This window comes from Lissotriton vulgaris, chromosome 8 (genome assembly GCF_964263255.1).
Source record: "Lissotriton vulgaris chromosome 8, aLisVul1.2, whole genome shotgun sequence".
Lineage (NCBI taxonomy): Eukaryota > Metazoa > Chordata > Amphibia > Caudata > Salamandridae > Lissotriton > Lissotriton vulgaris.
In genome coordinates this window covers 122,781,419-122,808,855 of record NC_141696.1, presented here as the reverse complement: position 1 = coordinate 122,808,855, position 27,437 = coordinate 122,781,419, and the positions used below count along the sequence as shown (strand labels likewise).

Sequence of the window (27,437 nt, the reverse complement as noted above, 5' to 3'; positions counted from 1 at the left end):
AAAAATGAAACAATACATTATTTATTTGATACTAGCTTACCCGTCGCGCGTTGCTGCTGATGAAGCGGACTTTCAGAATAATTTTAGAAATAAAGCACGCTGAATTAAAACTCCTATAATTTTAATCTACTAATGGGTGTTGCATGTTTTTGTATACTGATTCAACCTAAACTAATGTGCACCAACACGAACACGCAGGTTTAATTATTTGTGCTCTTGTTATGTTTATCATTTTGTTTTAAATAATACATTTACCTTGTCTTTTGCTTGTCATTCATTAACTGCTGCTGTTTCAAATAATGGCATGTGCTTTTTTTAAATGTTTTGTTTTTGTCGTGTCCTTTTATGTTACTGTGCTATGTTTGTTTTTGTTTGCAAAACTAGGTAACATAGATTAATGGGTTAAATATTAGTCAAGGGGTGGGTAACAGAATAATTATCATTTCTCGAATGAATTATTGTCTTGTGTTTCCTTGCATACTAGAGTCTTGCTAAAAAGGCCTGTGGCCTATTTCTGAAATGGATGTCTGAAGTCCTGTCAAAGTTGGATGTATGACATTACAACGCATGCTTTTACCACGCATGCCTTTACAACGCGGTTTTTACAACACATGCCTTTACAACGCATAGTGCTTTGGGGCGCTGGATAGTGAATAGTTTAATTTACTATTCCAACTTCAGTCCCCGTGGATAGTAGGGAAGGTGTTGGATAGTAAATTAAACCTATTCCCTATCCTAGAGCACCCCCCAGCGCAATGCTTTGTAATGGTTTGCGTTGTAAAAGTTGCGTTGTAAAGGCACTGCGTGGTAAAAGTTGCATTGTAAAGGATGTCTCCCGTCAAAGTTGGGCCTTGCACAGCAGCGTTTGAGATGGAAAAATATTTTCTACAATAATTCTTTGAAAGTAGCTCGTAAAGCAAGGCTGTGTGGAAGTATTGAATGAACATTTGATTCAGCTTTCATGGTCAAGGACAGGATGTGCAGCGGCGGAAAAGCTTGGACAGAGGAAGCTTTGGATATTTTACCTAATGTTGCGAAGTCACGGAAGAGCCTGTGACACTCTTAGTCTATGAACAATGCCGCTCTTGAAAAATGTGGTTTCTGCTATGTGAAAGGCGAATGACTTCATCGGACGATATTTTTCATCCAATCATACTTCGTGTTGCTCGAATACTTGTATTCTTTTAGTTAGTTTTAGATAGGAAAAAGGTATAAAAATTGACCCCTTCGAAGGAGCACTGCTGGCTCGTTCCTGTGCTCCAGAGATGCTGTCGGACTTTCGTTTCACGTAAGATCCATTAAGATTTACTTTTCCCTTTAGGTTTTACTTTAGCTAAGTTAGGGAAATAGGGTTTAGGGAATTTTCCTAAATGTTTGAGCACTTCTCATACTGAGTTTGGTTTGAAATTCAGTCAAATGTGCCTTTCTAATAAATAATTTTGCTTAATAAAATTGCTCATAAAAGAATTTATGCTTCAAAATGCATTCAGCTCTATAATAAAGTTAATAAAATAGATTTTGAAATGACAAGCTGGTCTTGTTTGTTTCCTTGAGTTACCATTAGTTAATCCATTGCCTATGATATTGACTTAATTAAATGTATTATAAAGTGTTTCTGATTAATTAGGTCATATGATTCAGTTGGTCAAATCATGTCTCAGTCATTTATGGGCCTAGTGATAGATTTAAGAATAATGGTGAGTATCATGGTGTAGAGTTGTTTATATGAGACTGAATTTCTCTTGGCCCGCTGGATCACTGCGATCTCAGAAGAAAGGAAATTTAAGGAAACTTGTTATGATAACATTTAATTTACATTGTGTCATTTTTATTGAAACCTATTCATTTTATTATGGAAAGCATTTTAAAGTGTTGTTTTAATTCTGTTTATGTATTCAAGTGCTTGTGGATACACTGTATTTTTTGTTTTTTATCCGTCTGGTGCGTACACGAATAAATCAGAAGGTTTTCCGACGCGTGAGCTGGCCACATACAGTTGTCCATGTGAGAAGCACGGATTCTCCAAATCTAGTCCACACACTTGCAGCGAATGTCCTTGTGCTTTATTGATGGTCATTGCAAAAGCGAGTCGCACTGAATACTGTAAACGTTCAGTATTGGAAAGATTATAAGGGCCCTGGGGGGCCGGGGGGCCGATATTTAAAAAAAAAATCTTTTTTTTTTGCCAGAAACCTTCGCGGGAGTGTACTCAACAACTTCCCAACTTTCGTTTTTATATATATAGATATTGTACAGGAGAGGCTGCAAAAACTACTGATTATGGCTACTTTTTCATCCAGCCCACTACACCGACTACAAGGACAATGTAGTTACACATCTGAACATATGAAAATGTTTATAAAAGGTATTTTATATTTCTGAGTGCATGGTGGAGAGAGATCCAGGAGACTGAACCAGCACCTGGGAACCTCCCTCAGAAGGAGAGGCAGGGCTCTTCAAAAGGCAGCTCTTTAAAACTCGGAAGAGGGGTGTCTGACTTGAGTCTTAGAGCACCATCTCCATACCAGGTTTTCATGATATTTAGGGAAAAGAGATTTACACTCAATGACACGTAATGGAACTGTTTTACTTACTCAAAGGCCATCCTGAGAACCTACCATGGATCAGGCCCTCCTGACACCAAGTTGGACACCAGTGTCAGAGAAGTTGGGAATGATGAGGAAATGAGCAGAAACGTAAAACTCTAAGGGCCTCATTTATGAGGCTGTGCGTCACTTTTTGTGACGCACCAGTGGCGTACAAAATGTGCCTTGTTGCGCCATATTTACAAAGTGACGCATGTAGATAGAGGCTTCACATTGCGCCAGGTATAATGTATGCAAGAGGGGCGTTCTGACGCCAGAGAGGGTCATGGAAGTGATGCAGTGAAATCTATAAGATTTCACTGCGCCATTTCTTAGCCGCTAATGCGTCAAAATCTTACACCTGCATCATGGCAGGCGCAAGACTGACGCAAACACTAACAACATGGGACTTGCCCATGTGACAGTACACATTGCTGGAGTTGCGTCACTTTTGTGACACCTTCCAGCAATGCTTCACTTTTGCGCCTACAGATACGTCAGAAATACTGACGTATCTGTAACTCCTTGCAACATGATGCATCATATTATAAACATGACGCATCAATCATGACGCAAGGAGTGCGCACTGAGAAGTGACGCATCCCTGCTTTCACGCAGCGATGCGTCATTTCTCATAATTGAGGCCCTAAGAGGTTTGCCGTTCTAATCAGTGTGCAGGCGCAAAGTATGTGCATGGATCGGTGGATTTTATTGATCAGCCGGGCCATAAGCATTAACTTAGTCAATGACTAAAGATCACTAAATCTTGATCATGGGCTTTAAAGGGATTGTCACTAGGATATCAGCAACGCCTGTATGTGCGTCTCTACTCTTCTACTCCTGTGACACTGTATGATGGCTGCAACATTTTGTGAGCAGCCGGCTACAAATGGTCAGAGTATGATACATATATGCTGAGTGGTTGTCCTAAGTATGACTTGGAACCAACAGGGTGTGCACGCAAACCACAAGCCTTAATTAAGGTTGTACTTCTGATTATCAAATCCAACAACATCGTGGGGAAAATATATATAGAGGACAGAATATCAAGAGGCAAAATAGCAAAAGGTGTGTGGATTTAGAAAAGTATAGACTCCTGAGCATGTACCGTGAGCTTGTATGAAACACATTGGTACACATAGAGGAGTTAGGTATAGAAAATTTAGACTTCCTTACCTGTCAATATTTTTTGGGAGATGTTTTGTTCTCAATATTTTGTACCACCAATATTGTGGGTTTAGGGTGCACACCATTAATTACTGACACCTCCACTGCTACATGTAAATAGACAAGAGATGTTTTCCTTTGTTAACAGATATTTTAGGTACAAAACAACACATTGATGTTACTCTTTCATTGTGATTTTTGGCACTTAGAAACGATGTTTTCATACATGTATATTTGGGGTATTTAGCATGGGTGAATAACACTCTGGTAGAATTTCTGCAACCCTATTTAAAAAAGAAACGTTTACATAAGTATGCTTTCAACAGTACAAAACCATGTGGTGTGAAGTTAAAAATATAGTCTGTATAAGAACAAACATGTCAGTCATAGTTCCAGTGAAATTTAAAGATGCAGATGAGTCAGTTACTGATGCAGGATATAGAATTTGGAACCAACCCAAGATCAAATAATAATCATGTTTCATTTAACTAAAAATAACTCGTCAGATCTAATGAACGTCTCGACATTCAATCTATTCATTTATTTTGGCATCATCGTGTTGTACTGCATAAAAGACATGCATCTCATTTCTAATGCCACACAAATATTCACAGAAGTACAGCAACATACCTTCTGGGATTTTGTCTATGTCCACATAATAGCTCAACATAGCGGATCCCAACATGAAGGCGAACGCAGGGCCCGTGAACCCCACAGCAGTGAGTATGCCTGAAAAACATAAAACATTTTACTATTATTTATATCAACAATTCAAAAGCAGATTGGGGTTTGATAAAAAATAGACAGTGAAATAAATTCTCAATGCACTTTACTCAATCCTATAGTGAAATATTGTTCTGATTTCACAATAATGATTTCCTTAGGGGCAGTGTGGTGTGTTACTTATGGTTTAATTCAGAGCTTTTGGGTGATTATAGATTGTAATGGGGGACTCTATTTAATGGCTGGAGTTTTAGTATTCTGGATTTGACCTTACTAAGTACTCTTTAAGGAATACATTTCTCCTTAGTAGCCCCACATTAGTGTGTGTGTCTTTGTACTTCTGAAGAGAGGAGCAGACTACCTTCTTGAACCAGTTTGGACAGCACTGCATGTGGCAGCAAGCAATGCTTGCATCTGTCACCGCTACGGTGCCAATTCAAATTGTGCTGACAAGCATGGCTGGTACAAAGAATGGCGTAATATGAGATAAGTGAAGTATGGAGCTGCAATACTGAAGGCATCGCTTGGACTCAATGTTAGTCACTTTCAGGAGACACATGATTGGGGATTGCGCTGTTCAGGCTGGGCTTTCCTGATAACATATGAAATTCTAGAAGCATAACTGTGAATTACGGGAATGTTTTTTACTAAAGGGATCTGAGTGACATCAAATAGACAATGAGAGAGAACAGTGGCAAAAGGGGCTTGAGTGTGGAGAGGTGTTTACACTTCAAAGAATAGTCTGGGGCTATACCTAGACTTTCCAGACTTCAGAAGAAGCCTGCCTTGTTACTGGCCAGTTAGGGTTAGACAAAGAGGTGTTCCTCTCCCAAAGGCTTGCACTGAGTGTAAAAGTGTCATCCCCAGAACCTGAACCCAGAACACTTCTAGACCTGCAAAGATTCAGAAGAAGGACGATGCTGCTGTCTGAAAAAGAAACTGGACTTGCCTGTCTTGAATCTAGGACTCCAGAAGCAGAGCCTCGCCACACAGATAGAAGCCTCACCAGATCCAACACTGAGTGACTCAAAGATCTACAAAGCATTGGCATGCAGACCCCACATTAAAGTCAAAAGGTAAAACCTTCAGTAGGATGAACTTGATCCTGAGTGAGGCATAAAGGCTCGGCACAGTACTTCTAAGTTAACTGCTTTTATGTCAAAGTTCTACCACACATATGCCTTTGACAAGCATGCCTTTAACATGCTAGGTAATGTATTTAAGGTTAGTATACATATTTGCATGTTTGTGGTGTGAATATGTATACTTATATATTCACTGAAAAACCATAGGTTTCAGGTACCTTATAGTTAGAAATTAGCATTTAAAAAACCTTAGAAATTCACAGACAAAAACCATACGTTTCGGGGGTGTTATAGTTAATTGGACATTTCACTCATAGAAAATCATAGAAATTCCTCCGTTATAGTTAGTTCTGCTACCTATAACTCGCTTGCCCGCAATGCACTGCTGATGATGTCACATGTTACATCATTCATGATATGGTCAGTGATATCACTGATGACATCTCAAATGACATCACTGATGACATTACTGATTACATCATCCAGTGAATGTGGTTTAGTTTGAAATTTAAATATGTATTATATATTTACCAATCTGTATTGAAGATTGAGTGGATATATAACGGTGTGGATGGAGGATTTAGTAGCTGCCCGACTGTCTGTTTAACCGCTTCTGCGCAACCGCGTTTTCCCGCTGGATTTTCAAAAATCGCGGGTTACGTGACAAAGCCAGCTCGTCATGCGCGTAGCGCAGGTGACGAGCTAACTTTGTCATCCGCCCGGAAGTGGTTAAGTGAGTAATAAAAAGTGTCTCACTTAATACATGGATTAGTAACTAAACTATGTGAATGTGTGCATCACTGTCTCTGTTGTTGTATAACATGCTGCATCAGTTGGTCACTAGCTACATGAGTGTATATATTAGTTATTGATTGGTTGGGTGAGTATTTGTATGGGACACCGAGTTTATGTGTGGTTGGATGGGGTGTGTGTACCTCTATGCATAGATGTGTGAATGGTTGATTGACTAGGTGTATAGGTTTAAGAGTGCATGTGGAAACAGTTGTTTGGGTGACTGAGTGTATTTATTTGTTTGTTGGTGAGCGAATATATGTTTTAGCTGTACATCTTCAACAAAGTAAAAAAAAAATAAAAGGCATTGTATGTGAGAGTTGGTGTATATAAATAAGTATATGTAAGAGTCAGTGATTGTGAAAGTAACTATATGAATGAGTGTATAATTGTAATGGCGATTTTTTAACATATTAACTATGATTTACTATGTGTTTGAATAAATGAGGTGTGTGTATATCTGTGTAAGTGAGAAAATGTAAGAGTGATTATTTTTTTTCATGAGTGAGTAGGACGACTTCATAACTGACTAAGATGACTGCTGAGGTGTTAATGTCTATATATGTGTATGAGTGCATTTGGTAGTGTTCTAATAATTAGTAACTGCATGTATAAGTGATTCTGTTGTTTAATGGGTAGTTGTGTGTCTAGACTTAGGAATCAGTGAGTGGGTATGTAGTAATTGGTATTGGTGTGCCAATGGTTTCAACTATGGCACTTTGTATTTTACAGTGAGTGATGAAAGGTTATACTAGTGTATGATGAGGTGTATCAGATTGTCACATAGATGATGTCATCAGTGATGTCATCAGTGATGTAATTTGAGATGTTTCAAGTGATGTCATCAGTGATGTCACTGGCCATGTCATGAATGATGTAATATGTTACATCAGCAGTGCATTATGGGCGCGCAAGTTATAGTTCACAGAACTAAATATAATGGAGGAATTTCTATGGTTTTGTATGGGTGAAATGTCCAGCTAACTATAACACCACTGAAACCTATGTTTTTTTCTGTGAATTTTTAAGGTTTTTTTAAATGCTAATTTCTAACTATAACGTCTCTGAAACCTATGTTTTTTTCAGTGAATTTAAAAGCTTTTTTAAATGCTAATTTCTAACTAACGTCTCTGAAACCTATGGTTTTTTCAGTGAATTTCAAAGGTTTTTTAAATGCAAATTTTTAAGTGTAATAGTAGCTATACCTATTTTTTGTACTAATTTTCTACAGTATTTTAACTGTTAATTTATAAATATTTCATTCATAAAATAATATGATATATTTTTCAGAAAATTGCAACAATTTTTTTTTTACAAAATTATACTGAAATATTGTTTAATTTTTTAGTTTTCTTTTTTCTTTTAATATATTTATAATATTTTCTTCGTAAAAAAAAACCATTTTTTTTTTCTGAGTTGCGCACCCAAACCGTACACATCACGGTGGGTGCGCGGATTCTAGCCGCCATTTTAGAAATGTTGTTAAGGATCCGCGTTCGGTGTGCGACGGCTGCGTGTTTTTCAGTTACATCATATACATTTAATATTACGTGATGTGGGCGATTGGTATGTGACCAGTCCGCTACTCCTGCTCCTGTGCATTCACGACACATGCACATTACGGTATGCAATGCTTGCGCAGTGGCAGGTCCCGCGTGACGTCATAAACATGCTGGGGCACGCTGGGTGCGCGACTTCCGCGAATTTGTCTTTATGATCTAACATGATATGTATGTGTCTTTAATATAGATATTAGGACAAGAGATTATCTAAGATATGCATAAAAGTAATATATTTGTACTTATAATAAACGTAACGTATATTATTTTTAAATATATTTTTGGTAAGTCACGTTTGGTGCGTGCTTCATGAGCGTAGAGTGCACAGATCCCATGTGACCTAAAAAAAAAAAGATTTAATTGGTTCATACCATTTCCCACTGTATTATTGAAGGACCGCGCCCATTTTAATCATTCTTGTTGGAGCATCTTTAGAGAGACATCTCTTTTACTACAAGAACCTTTTTTGCTTGTTTTTTGGGTGTTTTTCAAAAAAGATAAAACAAAAGGGCATCTGGGCAGCAGCAGCAGCAGGAGGAAGTATCTTCTCAAGAAGAATTCTTGTAGGAAGCACCACGTCCACAGAGTCCGGAATCTGTTGTGTGGAAATTTTTCACTTTTCCACCTGGAGAGAAGAAAGTAAATGCGAGAAAGGTGACGTGCAAAATTTGTGGCCGAGTCCGCTCAAGAGGCAGTGAAAAAAAATACTCTTGTGGTACTGCATCTCTGCACAAGCATCTCCGGATCACACATCCTCTCAATCTTGCTCGAGAGGAAATGAGGCAAGCTGCATTGAACCCCAGCAAGTACACCTGGGGCGTCGTCAGGAACACTTCCAATGGACATTAGGCCACAATATGCTGTTCTTGAGCAACACTGCGTGAAGTGTAAGAAACGTATATGCTTCGGTGAGCAGTCGGCAGATGCAGTTTGTGCTGAGCGACACAACCATTGTTGTTAATTTTTTGTTTTTTGTTTTTGGAATGATAAGTAATTCTAAAATTTTCCTTTTCTATTCGTTCTTTCTTCATTTAAAAAAATTATACAAAATTGTTAAAAAAAAATACAAAAGAAAAAAGAAGAAAAGAAAAGTTCTTATCAGAACTACCTTATCTGGTTAAAGAAAGAACTATAATTGCAAGCTAATGTGTGAAAGTTTGGTTGAATATATGTATACAGCATGAGTGATTGAAAGAATGCATTAGTAGTGTATGGTGAATTTATAGGTGAAGATTTATGAGGAAGCACTGCAGTGTGACACTCCAAGCTCTTTAGCTGCACTGCACTGTTGCACTTCCGAAGCAAAGGGATGTGACATATTTACATGAATATGTTGCAACTCCATGCTTCCCTCTGCACTGCTGCACAAACTACAGCCATGCGGTGACACAGGCACCCTTGCACCATGGTGCAACGATGTCTGTGTCGTGTGGAGATTGTTTTTGTGCAGAAAGGGACACCATTGAAAGAGGAAAGAATGAGGAGAAATAAAAACAATTCACCTTGTTGCGCCTTGCTACACCAACTCTAGGATGGCGCAGCATTCATCCACATTTCCAGATTTACGATTTCTCATAAATCTGGAGATGTGTTTTGTTCTATGGGTGTTGCGTGGAAACACCCACAGCAACACCTATGGAACCCCCTTCAACGCAAAGTTCTGTGTATGAAGGGGTTGTATTTACAAGGAGAGGAAAAACCACGCAGGGTGGCTTTTCCTTTTCTTGTAAATATGAAGTAGTGCCTGGCGTCATCACTACATTACAAAAAGTGACGTAATGGTGCTGCAGGGTGCTTGAAAATCTGCCCCATAAGTGCTTAGGTTTTGGCAGACTGATACAATAAGAACATTGTGCTGGATGGGTGATTGAAGAATTGCATGAGACTGACAGGAGGTATCCTACGCTGCATGGATACTACTTCAGTATTTAATGGAGTGGACCAATAGTATGAATCTGCTTAGAGATTTGTAGGGATTATGCACAGAATATTTTATTTGTTCTTGTGTTGGTGCCTCGGTCATTCTATACGAATACCACTAGTAACTGGAATGATGACAGTGCTGCAAACAGAGTGAACACTTAATTTATAAGTGCTTACATATTGGTGGAGTGATAGGATAAGTAGATAGTGGTAGATAAGTGATTAAAGAAGTGCATGGGACACACTGGATGATTCCTACTCTGCATGAGTACTAACTGGGTATTTAGAAGAGTGAATCAACAGTATGTAGCTAGTTAAAGTTCTGCTTGGATAGTGCATAAAATATTATAGCTGTACTTGTGTTAGTAGCTAGACCATTCCATAAGTAGTAACTAGGATAATTATAGTATTATGAACAGAGTGTATAGTGAATTTATAAGTTCTTAGGTATTGGTGAAGAAATAAGGATTCCTAGGCTGTATAGGTACCAGCTAAGTATTTAAAAGACTGTATCAATGCTATGTAGCTGATTACAGGTCTGTATGCATAGTGCACAGAATATTGTAGCTGTACTAGTTTTTCTGGCTAGGATATTCCTTAGGTACATGACTAGTAAATCGAATAATTTCAGTGCTGAAAAGAGAATACATGTTGAATAAGTGCTTGGGTATTGGCAGAGTGATAGGATACGTAGATTGTGCTCTATAGGTGATTGGAGAAATACATGGCACAGACAGAAGATTCCAACACTGAATAGGTATTAACTGGGCATTGAGAAGAGCTTGTTAGAAATCTGCATGCATAGTGTACAAAACATTGTACCTGTACCTGGGTTAGTGGCTAGGCCATTCCTTAACTATATGACTAATAACTGGAGTAATTTTGGTGCTGCAAAGAGAGTGCATGCTGAATTTATAAGTGCATGCAACAGACAGAAGGATTCCTAGACTGCGTAGGTACTAACTGAGTATTTAAAAGACTGTATCAATGCTATATAGCTGATTAGAGGTCTGCATGCGTAGTGCACAGAATATTGTAGCTGTACTAGTATTGGCGTGTCTATGGTTTCGAGAATGGTAGTCTGTATTTTAGGGTGTGAGGAGGGGTGCATCAGATGATCACGTGGATGATGTTATCATTGACGTCATTTGAGATGTCATCAGTGATGTCATCAGTGATGTCACTGACCATATCAAGAGTGATGTGATATGTGACATCATCAGCACTGCATTGCGGGGTCGTGAGTATTAGTTAGCACAACTAACTATAACGGCTGAATTTCTCTTGTTTTGTACGAGTGAAATGTCCAACTAACTATGACGTCGATGAAACCTGTGGTTTTTTCAGTAAATGTTTGAGGTTTTTTAAATGCTAATTTCTAATTATAATGCCTGAAACGAAACGTGTATATATATATATATATATATATATATATATATATATATATTCATATATATATATTTTTCTGTGAATTATATATATATATATATATATATATATATATATTTACAACACACTCCTAGAAATCGGCTCCAGGATAAAAACGGCCAGCACTCCAGTGTCGGTGTTCTTAGTTTATTTTATTTCCAAACCCCCCAGCACCCTCGACAGACGCGTTTCGCACAGGGCTTCGTCAGTGTCATCTGTGTTCAAACCTACTCGCCATATTCAAACCATCTGCCCTTTTGACAGTCATAGACATCAACAATGGTGTTACACACATATTCGTGGTGGCCATCTTGTGGTATGTACATATATACATAGTTATTTACATGGTTTACGCTTGGCGGTTAATAAAAAAGTGCTCAGTGCAAATGAATTAAAGTGAAGTTTGACATTTGACAAAAGAATATGTTTTCAGAGACTGTCACCTATATACATACATTTAACAATTTGGTACTGAGAGCAGTGTTTCAGCAACTCTATCGTAGCTGTTTATAAGGGGGTGTATCCCCTAAGGTGTTCTAATAGCATTATGCAGATTGTGATTTCCCATGTGGTGTGTTCTTAAACCCACAATGTCTGGTTATTGAACATCTTTACGGTTGTGCAGGGGTGTATCCCCGAATTCAAACATGATTAAGATGTGTACCTATTACCTCCACAATTTACAAGTACACAGTGTACCAATGTTGTTGGCCCATGTCAGCACAATATACATATTTACATCAAATTTACATATTTTCTAGAAGAATATATTCTTCCGCTGACCTTCTGGGTTCTTATTTGGTATCATATTAACTTGCAATTGTGCCACAGTTTAACCTGACCTGATGTTCTATGTTTATATATAAAAAAAAAATATATATATATATATATATATATATATATATATATATATTACCTACTGGCTATCGCCAGTAGGTATATATAGTTAGGATTTTTTCCCTATGGCATTTTTGAAAATTCTATGTCTAATAACTTTGGCGTTTGTGGACGGAATCGGCTGAAATTTTCAGGAAAATGGCACATTTTGTTTCCGAGCAGCCCTTGAAAATTTGGGGGGGTTTTGTCGAGGGGGGGGCCGAGAAAAAAGGGGGGTCCCAAAACACGTTTTTCCCATGTTAATTTCCATAGGGCGGTTGGACTCACTTTTAGCTCGAACGGCTGAATGGATTTGCACGAAACTTGGCAAAATTGTAGGGACTGTTAGCCCGATGTGCCTTTGCTAGGTCTCAATATATGTGCTCCAGTAGTTTTTGAGAAATTAACGTTCAAAACAAGATATATATCTGTAACAGCGCTCTGGGCAGCGATCCGGTCCGCTTACTTTTCGCGAAACGGAACTTTGCGCGCAGAAAGCTGATTGGCTCTCCGGTGTCTGTCAACATTCTAAACAGTCCGGAGCGGCCGCCATCTTATCTCTCGGTAGGATCGAGAGAGAAGAAGAGGTGAAAAACGAAGGGGGAATTTATTGAAAGGGGGCAACGTATACCCCTCTTGACCCCCTAGGAATGTTGTTGGGGTTATTAAAGGGTCCCGTGGGGAAAATAAAAAAAAAAATGATTTTTCACGGTAGAAGCGCTTCACGGGCCGCGAACTGGGCCGCAAACTGGTAGCGAAACGGGGACACGCACAAACCTACCTGTGAGACCGGTGAGACGCCGCCACACTCCACAGCTGCCAGGAGTATCAGCCCACGCCGCCACCGCCGAGAGTCACCTCACCTGCAGTTTGCTAGCGCCGCCGCTCCGGGACTACGAATCCCGGCAGCCTACGCGGCGGCGCGCGTCAGTGACACCGCGAGGGCGCCAGGGGAGGCGCACATAAGCGCCGGAGGACCGGCGGAGCGCTGGGACACGCACAAACCTACCTGTGAGACCGGTGAGACGCCGCCACACTCCACAGCTGCCAGGAGTATCAGCCCACGCCGCCACCGCCGAGAGTCACCTCACCTGCAGTTTGCTAGCGCCGCCGCTCCGGGACTACGAATCCCGGCAGCCTACGCGTCGGCGCGCGTCAGTGACACCGCGAGGGCGCCAGGGGAGGCGCACATAAGCGCCGGAGGACCAGCTTCGCGGGACGCGAGCGGGACGCCCGGGGCGAAGCCCGGGCAAAGGGCGGGCCCTCATCGGCAGGAGGAGGCAGGGGCAGGGCCAGAAACTCTGCAAGTGTGAAGACATCGTTTGTCCCTCAAGTAAGTCACGTACATATATTATATAGTCTGAGCAATGTCTAAAAAACCTGTAGCAGTGCAACAAAATAAGATAAACAACTACATGGTCCAGACCGTTCAGAAAATAAACATGCAAAGGAGGGAGTCATTGGGGCTGAGCCTATCACCTGACTTGCTATGCCCATCCCCACCTACATCCGCTTCAATCCTGCTCGATGGTACATTAACTCAGGACATTCATACTGTAGACTCTACAGCTGATTTTACACCCCAAGTTATACCGGGATCACCGGAGAATGCAATTCCGGCTCTTGAAGGCTTGCCTACCGATGTTATTATAGACACTGACATTGATCAAGACCCAGAGCAGGATACACAATCACAGGTCTCCGTCCTAGATCAATCCCTTATAGGACACGCTGGTAGACCTAAACGTCAATGCACAAAGAATCCTTCCAAGCGGGGGGGTTTACGCTCAGGGACTAAGCGGAAGAGGGCTACCACTCCAAAGCACAAACAAATGACTCTTGTTGAGGAACACCCTTTTTGTTCCTCCGAGGAAGCCCTCCTTGATAAAATCGCTGATCTCATTGAGATGAAAATCAATATCATTGTCAAACCTCTCATATCCAAGATCGATAAACTGCAAGCAGAGGTCAAGAAGTTGGGCGCACTTCAAAATACAGTTGCAAGTGGTATTGAGAAATGTACTACGCTAATTACTAATCTGGATAATAATCCTAGAGGAGCTGAAGCTGGAAGTAATACGGATGTTGGAGATGAAATGGAACTGCTTGGGCCAAATCCAACGCAACAAACACCATCAGTAGCATTTGAGGGCTCTATACCAGCATGCTCCACATCAGACCCACCTCCTTCGCTTAACATTCCTCCCGCGCAAATACAAGTGCAACCTCAAACTCATCCCACGGACCCCTTGCAATTTATTGTTGAGGCCACACCCGTGGTTTTGGTCCTCGCAAACGTACCCCCTTTAGAAGGGGGCATAGCTGAAACTTCAACTTCACTCTGCAGTAAAGCCCTACACTGGTTAACTACCAATATGCGACTAGCACCAGGTGGGAAACATCATCTTGCAAGTGTGATTAAATCTGCAACCAGGGTTCCTTGGCTGGGAAACCGGCCAAAAAAATTTAAAGGGGACTGTGTGGCAGTGAGCTTCTCTAACCCAGACGTTCTTCCCAATATTCTCACAAATATTTTTCCTCCCCAACGAAGAAGAGGCACTGTGGTTCCACTTACTTTGAAATTTTTTTATGGAGAGCAGCAGAATGTCTCTTTTCCAAGGACTCCCGCCCCTGGGTGGGATACCAACTGGGAGTCTCACTTTAGATGGGGGCAAGACCTAAGGAACAACGCCTCAGTTCACCGTCATCAACCTCCAACGTTTAACCCTGTCATTCAGCCACTTGAACTTTTTAATCGTTTTGCGCCTCTTTCATTCATGGACCAAAATGATTGACTTTTGCCAGCCGGAGAAGAAAATAACTCAGAAGGTTTACAGCCAGCTCCTGGCCCTTTGGCTCATTCTTCAGTAAGTGCTGAGGTTCGAAGAATTATGAGCTGGAACATCGCTGGGCTTAGAGCTAAATTTAAAGATAAGAACTGGCTGGACCTAATTAGAAACTATGATATCCTTGCATTCCAGGAAACTTGGGAAACATCAGTGTGTCTGCCTATAGATGGTTATTCACTTTTTTATGTACCTGCAGACCCCAGTAAAGCAGGAAGAGCAAGGGGTGGGTTGGCTTTATATATTTCACTTGATGTAAAAGGAAAAGCGAGGCATATTAAGTCTAACACTAAAAATTGTTTAATGGTGGAATTGAGCTCATCAAACTCCCATCCTATTTTACTCATCAATTTTTATAATTCCCCAGCCAGTCAATTTCCTACCGAGCATTTAGCATCCCTAGAGGACCTCCTATCGACTTACGATACAAATAGTTCTTATGGGTACGAGGTGATCCTCATGGGAGATTTTAATATTCATCCTTGCCAGGCGGGTTGCCAAAGAGAAACAGAGGAATCTTTTCTATATTCTTCCACGCCGCATTTTGAACACACACCTAGTGGCGAGGCTCTGGAACTGTTTTTGGCTACCTTCAACCTCTATGAATTTTATACTTGCTCAAATGACTCACGGTTACCGACTTATGAGGGCAAGGACCGAGGCACAATCATTGATTATATTTTTGTATCTCTTAGACTTTTATCTGATGTATTTGTTTGCAAAGTTTTAATCTCTGTTTTTAGCGATCACAATCCTGTGATTTTAGAGGTTTTAGCACAGGGAGCTTTGGGTAATAGAACGTCTGATAATTTTTGTGCAACAGACCTTGCGCTGAGAGACCAAAATCGAAGGCTTAAATGGGACAAAGTTACCCCTATAACCTTCTTACAAGATACACTGGCCAAGGTAGAAGGTGAAGTTGCCATATGTCTAGACAACAAAAATTCTAGCACTACTCTGGTTGAGGCCTTTCGCACTATTTGTCAACAAGTCAATTTAGATCTGACTGTGAAGGTTAAACGTAATATGACAATGGGCCCCAAATGGTTCGATACAAACTGTTCTAAGGCTCACTCAATTCTACTTAAAGCCTTAAAAAACAAACCTAGAAACAGAGTATTGGTAGCATCTCTAAGGAAAAAATATAATTTGGCTATTAGAAAGAGGAAATCCGAGATAAAAGATGAAGCTTGGAATAACCTGTTACTGCCTGAGACACAGAAAGATAGTGCTAAATTTTGGGCAGTAATAAATCACCCGTACTTTGTAGGGTTAGATCATCAAAGAGCGGATTGTACCATCCCAGACGAGCAATGGGTGACACATTTTAGTAATATTTATTGTCAAAATGATACGAGCATAGAACGGGTACTTCCTCTTTCCCTAACGCCAAATCCCATCTCTCCTTTTACTCAGGAAGAGGTGAAAAAAGCTATCAATGATACACTCTGTAAAAAGGCACCAGGTCCAGATGGGGTTCCGGCAGACTTTTTCAAGAGTGCCCCTGATTTTAGCTCGAAAATTTTAACTAATGTTTTTAATGCAACACGGGAATTTATTTTCCCCTCTAGCTGGGCAAACTCAACTATAGTGCCAATTTTTAAGAAGGGTCAGAGGACAGACCCGGCTTGCTATAGGCAATTTCTCTTATTGACTCGAGTGTAAAAATTATGGGCAGAGTCCTATTATCAAGACTGACCCTTATTTTAGAAAGTAGGGGTATCTTATCTAATGCACAATATGGTTTTAGATCCAAGAGAGGAACGTTAGATCAGTGCCTTAATTTAGAATTAATTTTAAATAAGTATGTAATCGGCAGGGAGGGATCTCTCTACATGGCCTTTATGGATCTGTCATCGGCTTTTGACCTGGTCAACAGGGCAAAGCTGTGGCGGATCCTTTTGGCCATGGGTCTCGACCCCCCCCTGGTCGAATACCTGGCCGAGCTACACAAGGACCTTATGACCTCGGTCAGAGTTACTCGGGAAGGTAGATGCACTTGTCACTTTAAGTCGGAGAGGGGGGTTAGGCAAGGGTGCATACTTGCTCCCCTCCTCTTCACTTTATATATCAATGACCTAGAGGCAGTAATGATAACAGCCCACAGCGATATTCCGCGTGCAGGGGAGACTAAGATTCCTGTACTCCTGTACGCGGATGACGCTGTCCTTCTGGCACGCTCCGGAGTTGCGCTAAATAAACTTCTTGCATCCTTCGGGACTTTTATGTCATCTTTGGACATGAAAATTAACACAGACAAATCACATGTAATGATCGCTGGACCCGCAGGAAGGAAAAGAAAGTTACTAACTTTTTCCTGCGCAGGAAAGGAGGTTAAGAGAGTTTCCTCCTTCCCATACCTAGGAGTCACCTTCGACGATAGGGGTACTTGGGGCCCTCAGCTTTTGGTCAAAAGCAGCGCTGTCGCTAGAGCGGCCGCAGGGCTGCTGGGTTTTGCCAAAAAGCTGGGTGCCCGCCCCATGGAAAGCATCATTAAAGTTTATAACTCCAAGTGTTTGTCAGTTGCCCAGTATGGCTCGGTAATCTGGGGATATACCAGCCCAGCTAAAATACAGATTGTAGAGAATACATTTTTGAGATCCTTGCTCTCTGTCCCCCAATCAACTTCGACCTTTGCAATACATACAGAGCTAGGTGTGGGCTACATCTCAGACTTATTAAAACTAGCCCCAGTGATTGGCTGGATAAAAACATGGCTCAATCAGGAGCTTACTTTAAATCATACCATCTTAAAAGATTGTTTAGCCCTGGATAGAGCCCTCTACATTCCCTGGTTGAGATACGTTAAATTGCAGCTTACCCTGGCAGGTCGTCCGGAGCTCTTCTCTTCTCCAGAGGGGATAACTTATGGCGATATAAAATCAGTCAAAAACACCCTGACAAATTTATACGCCATGGAAAGGGAAGAAGTAGAGCTAAAAAAGATCATGGTGAGGAAACATTGCACGCTCTCCTTAGCTCCAGGAATGGAACCTTATCTCCTTTTTACTACAAATTCCTATCATCGCTTTCTCTTAACGAGATTCCGCTTTGATCTAATTCATTTTGTACTGGGTAACTTCAAATCTTGGTCGCGACCCGAGGATGCCGATCCATGCGACTGTGATCACTTCTCGACACAGGACACGATGCACTTTATTATGTTCTGCGGACATTACACTGAGTTTAGGAAAAGTTATCTGCTCCCTATTTTACGCCATCAGGGCTTCATCCAGGTTAAACCAGCCCTGTTGTTCTTGCAGCTCCTCCCCAATGTACATGTAGCTTTCTCAGTGGCTAGTTTTCTGGTTGCAGGTGCACGTCAAAATAAGCACCGCACAAGGCACAGGCACTTTATCCTTGACAAATGAATTTCCTCTCTTCCTCATTTCCTAAATGAATTGTGCTCAATAAACCCTTCTTTTTTAGCTTTTTTAGCTTTTTTAGATATTTATGTATGTTGCATTGTAGCCTATCTGTTTTTATAATATTGATTGAATGTTTTAGATTTGTTAAATTGTTTTGTGCTTCAATGAAATGTATTGTAACCATGTTATGTAAAATGCTTGCTCTTTTATGATTTTAAATAATCGAATAAAGAAAATTGACTGACTGACTGGGAATTCGCCATTTTGTGCTTCGTTAATTAAATTACTAGGTATAAGGGGGTGCGGGAGACGTATCCTAATCCCCTATGTTTCCTGAGGGTGGCTGAGGAGGCTCATATATGTTGATACATCTCTTCCAGCGGCTGCGCCATCTTGCCTTTTTTCCAATGCCACAATTTTGTCGTGCACGGCAGCCATTTTAGATGCCAGGCTGGTCCCAGGCTATCACCTACCCCTGCGGATGTAGTTTATGGCCCCAGCTGTAGAGAATTCAGACATGCCAACCCTCCCGATTCAGGCGTGAGACTACTGATTTCAGTGCTCCCGCCTCCCGATTTCTGCAAGCAAAAACCCGGGGGCATATTACGAACAACTAGCGATAATTTTTGTCTCTAACTTGTTTAGAGACAAAAATTATCGCCGCACATCGGCGATTTTTATCGCAGATAAACTTTGCTATTATCGCAGAAAAGTCAGCGATATTCATGTATTATCGAGCAAATGCTCTTAGCCATGTTATCCACCTCCCATTGGATAACATGGCTAAGAACTGCTCAGGGCAGGTGTTAGCTTTTGGAGATATTCGCGCTTAGCGCAAATATTTCCACAAGTTGGTAATAGGAGATAGCGATGTTAGCGACTGTTTCCAGTCGCTAACATCTTGGCACGCCCACTTTGCATGTCATTAGTGATAAATATCACTGACATGCAAAGCGGTGCCCAAGATAGTCGCTATCTCCTACTAGCTGTCGCTAACTGGTGTTAGCGACAGCTAGGTAATAGGTAGATCATTTTATCTCCGCTTTCTTGGCTTTTAAAGGCAAAAAAGCGGAGATAAACCCCCTTGATAATATGCCCCACGATTCCTCGGGGGTTTCAGCTGACAGGGCTTGGTATTGTGTTACGTGGTAATTTTTCCAGGAAACGTCAGAGGGTCGATGCAGGGGTTCTAGAAGGGGTGATAAACCATTTAAGCCTCATGAACAAGCGCATGGTCTTTTAAAGATTTGTGAAGTACTCGGGGCGGCGGTGTGTGTGTGCCCTCTTTCAGGAGCGGGCGGGGGGGGCACTGCCAGCAACTTGCCAGGCCAGGCAGTGTTCAACACGTGCATCACCCTTTCTCTGCCTGCTATTGCGCTCCATGCTTCGGAAAGGTAAGAAAAAGAACGTGCATTTGAGTTTGAAATGTCCGATCCTGTAGCAGTACACTTCCAAAGCCCACACATGACAGTAACCCGATTCAAGGCCCCATTCACCCGTTTTTAAAAAAATAGATAACACTCCAACAAAGTAAGATTATAAAACTTTATTAACTTTTAACTATAATGAACGGAACAAAAACTGTAAAAACATTTAAACATTTTTCACCCAAAAAAGCAACAATGGTCAGAAGCTGTCTTTTGTGCGAATAGTCCCAAGGCAGCACAACGTGCAGAGTTCTGGACGGCACCCAGGTGATGTCGCCTGGGTGCCGCACTGGTTTTGGGATCCTACAATGCTGCTCCGAAAATTGGCGTGGGGCGTCCCGGGTGGTGCGGGGGGAGGCCTCGTCAGTAGCGGTCTGTTGTGCGAATAGTCCCAAGGCAGCAGAACGCGCTGAGATGTTGATGGCACCCAGGTGATGTCCAGTAAACTGCCGCACTGGTTTTGGTATCCTACAATGCTGCTCCGAAAATTGGCGTGCGGAGGCCCGGGGGGGGGGGCGTGGGGGAGGCGGCGTGAACGGGCCTCCCCAGGTGGCGGCCATCCAGCTGAGTTGCGCCCGCTCTTGCGGCCACAGCGTCTCGCTCACCATGTTGTTGAGTTGCTCCCACTCTTGCAGTGCAGCGATAGGCGGCTGCAACATGACTCTTAAAATGGCGGACGGCTCTTCGGTTTTGGGCCTGGTCCACTGAAATGGCCCTGGGACACCTTGGAACTCGGACGCTTGCCTGCTAGGGCTTGGGCTCCATTCTCGAAAAGCGTCCCCTAAGCCGTGAAGATTCTACAAAAGTCTTGGGGGCCCCCGACTCCCGCAGGCTTCCGGTGGGGAGCGGCTGCCATGATTGCTCGTGGAATGACCACGACGGAGCCACGAGATGGTGGTGCTCTCATGCTGACGCCAGCTTCAGTCTGAATGATCCAGAAACAAGGTGGGGCTTTCATCGTTTGGGAAAAAAAAATGTTCTAAACCAATGAAAAGTGTTATTTTTAGGTCATATGACCAAACCTTCCATCTTTAGGAAACCAAAAGTAAAATGAACCAATGAAAAGTTTTATAAACAAGTCACATGACCTGTTCTGCGGCATAGGGCTACAAAAAGCGTAGAAAATCCGTTGGCACGTGAGGCGGCGTCAGTAGCGGACCGATGTGCGAATAGGCCGAAGGCAGCACAACGCGTCGAGATCTGGATGGCACCGAGGTGGTGTCCAGCAAATTGCCGCACTGGTGTGGCCATCCTACAATGCTGCGCCGAAAGACGGCGTGTCCAGCTGAGTTGCGGTCACTCTTGCAGTACAGTGACTCGAACGCGCCGAGATCCGGATGGCACCGAGGTGGTGTCCAGCAAATTGCCGCACTGGTGTGGCCATCCTACAATGCTGCGCCGAAAGACGGCGTGTCCAGCTGAGTTGCGGTCACTCTTGCGGTACAGTGACTCGAACGGGCCGAGATCCGGATGGCACCGGGGTGGTGTCCAGCAAATTGCCGCACTGGTGTGGCCATCCTACAATGCTGCGCCGAAAGACGGCGTGTCCAGCTGAGTTGCGGTCACTCTTGCGGTACAGTGAGTCGAACGCGCCGAGATCCGGATGGCACCGAGGTTGTGTCCAGCAATTTGCCGCACTGGTGTGGCCATCCTACAATGCTGCGCCGAAAGTCGGCGTGGGGTGCCCCGTTGGCTTATGAGGTGATGTCAGTAGTGGACCGATGTGTGAATAGGTCGGAACCAGCACAAGGCGCCAAGATCCGAATGGCAAGTCCTGGATGTTGAGTGCCTCAGTTGAGATTTCTGAGCAGTGCTTGTAAGATTGTCTGAAGCTTATTTGCACCTGCTGCAGCTTCACTATTGCCCTTGTGTGGCCAAAGGTCGCACATGACATAGGCGGCCGGCTCCCGAGGTCCGGCGGAACTTTTTTCCTTTTCCTTTCTGCTTCTTTTCCTACAATCCGTTTCATCTGAAGACACGACCAGGTCCCTGAATGTGTGCAGGGGGACGCTATTGACTGAATGAAAATGGCGGCTTGACACAAAGCTGACTCAAGCGTTGCTGTTGATGCTATACAGACAAAAATTGGTTTTCAGTTTGTACATTCTTCAGGATTTTTTTTTCTATCCAAGTCTGATTGAGAGTTTGTAGAAAAATGGCTTCAGATTTTCCACATACTACTCTTCAACATTCTTCCTAAATGTAACAATGTGAAACTCACTCGGAGAACGGCTGTTTCTGTTTCCTTTCAAAATGCTGCCAACAATATTTTCTGAATGGAAGACACCATCTTGTAGCATAAAGGGCCGAAAGGGGTTCTGGTCTGGCCGATGGTTGGTGGAGACATTTTGACTATATCTTGGACCTGCCCGGCCTCGCACAAAATGGCGCCGGTATAAATGGGACTCGTAACTCCTTGCCCGCAAATGTATATCTAGAAAATGTTATTGTAAGTGGCCCTGTCGTATTTTAATTACAAAATGTACGTCCACCGATTCCGCAACTGTTAGACACCTTTGTTCTTGCAACCTAATGGCCCGCTCGTTACGTTCCTCTTCAGTGTAAATGTCTCCTCATCATATACGATTTCAGTTTTCTCCGTGGCCGGCCCACGTGGTTATAGGCCCGTATTTGTATACTGACATTTTCACAATAAAGGTTTTTAAAACAAAACACGGTAGTAGTATTTACATTGGTAAAGTTTTTACTTTTAGTCACTGTTTTCGAATCAGTAAAAGGCAAGTGAAATAAAGCAGTCCAATTACATGACGGATAAAAGGTATAATATGTAGGAACGCAGTAAAGATAAATGGTCAAGGGCAGTTGTGTTTTTCATTTCTGCAACATAAAGTGATCGATAAGAATCTGATAATCAGGCGTATCGGCGACTAAGACAGCAGGCCGAGTCTCTTTTACTCAACGGCTCCGTCATGGAATGAAGAAACAACCCTTTTCTCGAAAAAGGAATATATTTTACTTGCAGGACAGTTGTAAATTTTCCGGGAAAGTACATTAGCCTGGAATATTGTAACATATATGTTTTAAAAAAAATAATGTTCGAAAACAATAAAAAGCGTAATTTTTAGGTCATATGACCAAGCTTTTCATCATTAAAATAACAAAAGTAAAAAGAACCAATGAAAAGTTTTATTAACAAGTCACATGACCTGTTATGCTTACGTTACGCGCTGCGCGCCGCGCCTCGGATCACTTCCGGGTGCGCTAACGCGGCGTGTCATATAACGCATTACGCGACAACGTAGGTCAAGAATATAGTCAAAATGTCTCCACCAACCAGCGTTCGGAACACACAACCCCTTTCAGCAGTCCAAAAAGTTCTGTTAAATGACAACAGAGGGGACAGGCAAGAAGAACCATCAGTCAAAGAGGGGAGGGCAAGTTCTTCTCTTCCGGGTCATGTTGGGGCGCTACCGGAACTGATCGAATTGGTAGTCTACAGTGTTTCTGGATGTTTCAGACTAAAACTGGCGTCAGCATGAGAGCACTACCATCTCGTAGCTCCGTCGTGGCTATTCCACGAGCAATCATGGCAGCCGCTCCCCACCAGAAGCCTGCGGGAGTCGGAGGCCCCCAAGACTTTTGTAGAATCTTCACGGCTGAGGGGACGCTTTCGAGAATGGGACCCAAGCCCTATCAGGGATGCGTCCGAGTTCAAAGGTGTCCCAGGGCCATTTTAGTGGACCAGGCCCAAAACCGAAGAGCCGGCCGCCATTTTGAGAGTCCTGTGGCAGCCGCCTATCGCTGCACCGCAAGAGCGGGAGCAACTCAACTACATGATGAGAGAGACGCTGTAGTCGCAAGAGCGGGCGGTAAACAGCTGAATGGCGGAAGAGGCACAGTGTAGCAAAAGCGGGCGGAATGGCAACTGAAACGGTAAAGGGGCGCCCCACTACAGCGTGTCTTCAGGTCAAACGGATTGTGGGACAAGGTCCAGAATTGAAGAGTCATCAAAAGGCAAAAAGTTCCGCCAGACCCCGGGAGCCGGCCGCTTATGTCGGGGGCGATCTCAGGCTACACCAGTGCTATAAGACTTGGGGAGGGTGTCGGAGCCAAGCGTCTTCTCCGAGTCCATGGCCATCACACCGCCCCTCAGGGGCCTCCGTCAAGCTGTTTAGGAAGGTAACATATCACATTGTTTTCTAATGCAGTCAGGTCCACAAACGACACTCACTTACTTTGAGAATAGTGAAGCTGCAGTAGGTGGAAATAAGCTTCAGACAGTGTTACAAGCACTGCTCAGAACTCTTAACTATGGCACCCAACATCCAGAACTTATGCCATTTGAGAATGGCAGTGACATTGAAGAAACTCAGGGACCCAAACCATTAACGTACTTTCACGTATGAAAAACTTACTTGGGGAGGGGGCAGGAGCGAAGCGCCCCCTCCCAGTCCGCGCCACCACACCGTATGTTGAAAATCTGAAGCCATCGTTCTACAAAGTCAACCAACCTTGGATTGAAAAATCTAGAAAAATGTACAAACTGAAAACCAGTTTTGGTCTGCATAGCATCAGTAGCAACGCTTGCTATCAGAGTGCATGAGTTTCATGCTCGATCGCTTGAGCTAGCCGGATCGGGCAATAAAAAGTATAAAGTAGTTATGTAAATAGTTATTTAATAAAATGTTTTACCCTGTTTCTTTGCTGGTGTGTTGTCTATATTTTTAATATTTGCATAGGGTTTGTCGTTATTTTGGGCGGGGTGGGTGACGGAGTCGAGCTGTCTTGCAGCCCTCATGGTGTGGAGCTCAGTTCATCTCACTATTTTCGTATTTCTCATGAAGGGTTGTTCCTAATATTTCTATTTTAGCGAGGTCAAAAAGAGATCCAATTAGTGGCCTACTGATTTTGCTCGATTTCTTTTATTTTTTTACACGATTTTTCACTATCTGCAAAAACTAAACAGAGTATTGCGACTTTGTGCTTGTTTGTAAATAGAGAATGATCCAAAGAGAACCAATTCTAAAACAGTAAATGCTTGGATAACAATCAATCAAATGGAGAGACAAGCAGGCACGACGGATTACAATGGGGGCAAAGGCCTGCGTTAACTACTGTTCAGTATCTGCAAAGAGAGAGTACTACTAAGAGAAAAGAGGGGAGGGGGGGGGCAGCGTTCAAAGCACATCAGCGTGCATAAATACGAAAATGTTTTTATCTATCACGTACTTGACATTTTAAAGCTTTTCATATTTGCTATTAAAAAACCAATGAAATTCACAGAAAAAACCATAGGTTATAGTGGATATATAGTTAGGAATTTGCACTTACAAAACCTTGAAAATTCAATGAAAAAACCATTGGTTTTAGGCCATATATAGTTAGGGATTTGCATTTACAAAACCTTATTTTACTCGCATAAAACCATTGAAATTCCATATATAGTTATAAGCGCTAACTATATATCGCGCACCCGCAATCCACTGCTGATGATGTCACATATTACATCATTCATGACATGGTTAGTGACATCACTGATGACATCACTGATGACATCTCAAATGACATCACTGATGACATCACTGAAAACATCTCATTTGACATGACTGATAACATCACTGATGATATCATTCATGTGATAATACCATGAACCTCTTCAGACTCTAATATAACCTTAGATACAATCAGTGTAAACAGACAGTCACAGACTGTCACTCATCCATGGAGTTATTCACACACCTAGTCAGTTATGCCAAAAATCAATCACACCTCCATTTTCTCAACTATACAGTTATACACACCTTACTTATTCAAACATATACTAACACATATTTACTTTACTCTCTTATACAATCTCTGATACATGTTCTCAATGATCCATACAGCCACTCACACATTCACTGGCTCTTATGCACAGTTATTTATAGATGTCAACTCTCACATGTACTGTGTTTTACATATGTACTTAATTTGACATGTAGCACTGAGATATCCATTCACTCACTAATACACTCATGTACAGTCAACCGCCCATACAGCTGTTTCCACATACACTTTTGAATCCATACATATAGTGAATCAACTACTCACACATCTATGTACAGTCACACACCTCCCAGCCACCCATACACACACACTCAGTTTCCCATACAAATACTTGGACAACCAATGAATAACCCATACAGTTACTCATATAGCTACTGATCAACACATGCAGCAGTTTACAGAACAACAGACATAATGATGCACAAATTAAAACAGTTTAGTCACTAACCCATGCACTCAGTGAGACACATTTAATCACTCACTCATACAGTCAGTCATGCACCTACTAAATCCTTCATCCAGACACTTATACATCCACTCATTCTTCAATATGTAAGACATATTTTAACTTTACAGAAACATACAGTCACTGGATGTTGTCATCAGTGATGTCATCAGTGATGTCATTTGAGATGTCATCAGTGATGTCATCAGTGATGTCACTAACCATGTCATGAATGATGTAATATGTGACATCATCAGCAGTGGATTGCGGGTGCGCGATATATAGTTAGCGCTTATAACTATATATGGAATTTCAATGGTTTTATGCGAGTAAAATAAGGTTTTGTAAATGCAAATCCCTAACTATATATGGCCTAAAACCAATGGTTTTTTCATTGAATATATATATATATATATGTATTTAATCTCCTCTCACTCTTACAAGGAAGGAATCAGCACTCGAACCTCGATGACGATACAAAACGTCATTGTAGCATCCTTATTTAAATGTAGAAATGCCTCCAGTTGCCAACATTAACAAAGGACTACATATTACTTTAATTCAAAAAGCTAGCGGCCATATTGGCCTGGTCACGATGTGAAAATTCAGGATTTGATACAATAAAGAAAAGAAAAGTTGTGTGAATATGCACACAATGCATTTGGCTGGGCTCGAACTGGAATGGCATCGTGAGCATAAAACAGATGGATTTAGGCCCAGATCTCTGTAATGGGGTGTTGTGTTTCGTTTTAGGCTCCGAATGAATTTTCCAGATTCATGCCCTTATATAGGTACAATTCACATTGACCTAATATAGGCATAGAAATCATTCCCTTATTTAGACATAGCCCATGCAGACCAAATACAGGCATGGCTACTTCCACCGGTACCAAACATCACAAAGATTTCTAGGAAAATCGGCTTACGCAGTAAGGGACCTTCCCCTTGCTAGAATATTTATTTGTCCAAGAATTGATGTACTTGGCTAAAAACTATTATTCCCTAGGGGTTCTTTCATGACGTTATCATGCCCGACTTTACGTCAAACTAGAAACCTTCAAGGTATAAATATACCTTCACTTGCTCTAGCAAGACACAGTGGTTCGGAGCAGTTCGTCTATCTACTTGCCCGACGCAGCTCGCTACAGCAAGTGCTGAAGAAAGCCAACCTTCCAGCTGATGCACTGATCGAGAAGCTGTCCTTTCTCACGCTGAGAATCCAGCTCCAGGGTTTCCAAGCTTCCCTTGTGGGATGTTGGGAAATCGAGTCCCGAGACAGAGATACCAGACCTCCTTCATTCTAAACTAAGGTATGGAGCTGATTAGAACCTAAGAGAAATCTTGGATAGATTCTTGGCAAAGAAAACTAAAACTAGACTACACAATACTTACTTCTTCTCGCGTACTAGACTTAGGTTAGGTACAT

The 27,437-nt window shown here is 42.1% G+C and overlaps 1 protein-coding gene across 3 annotated transcripts in view; it reads right to left on the bottom strand.

The window, feature by feature from the left end:
- LOC147693577 (solute carrier organic anion transporter family member 2B1-like) overlaps positions 1-27,437 on the bottom strand; it is a 617,951-nt gene that overhangs the window by 304,461 nt on the left and 286,053 nt on the right. For all 3 annotated transcript variants that reach the window (XM_086933807.1, XM_086933808.1, XM_086933809.1), the window contains exon 6: positions 4,383-4,481. In XM_086933807.1, coding sequence (XP_086789933.1) covers positions 4,383-4,481 — 99 coding nt within the window. The remainder of the gene's footprint in view (positions 1-4,382; positions 4,482-27,437) is intronic.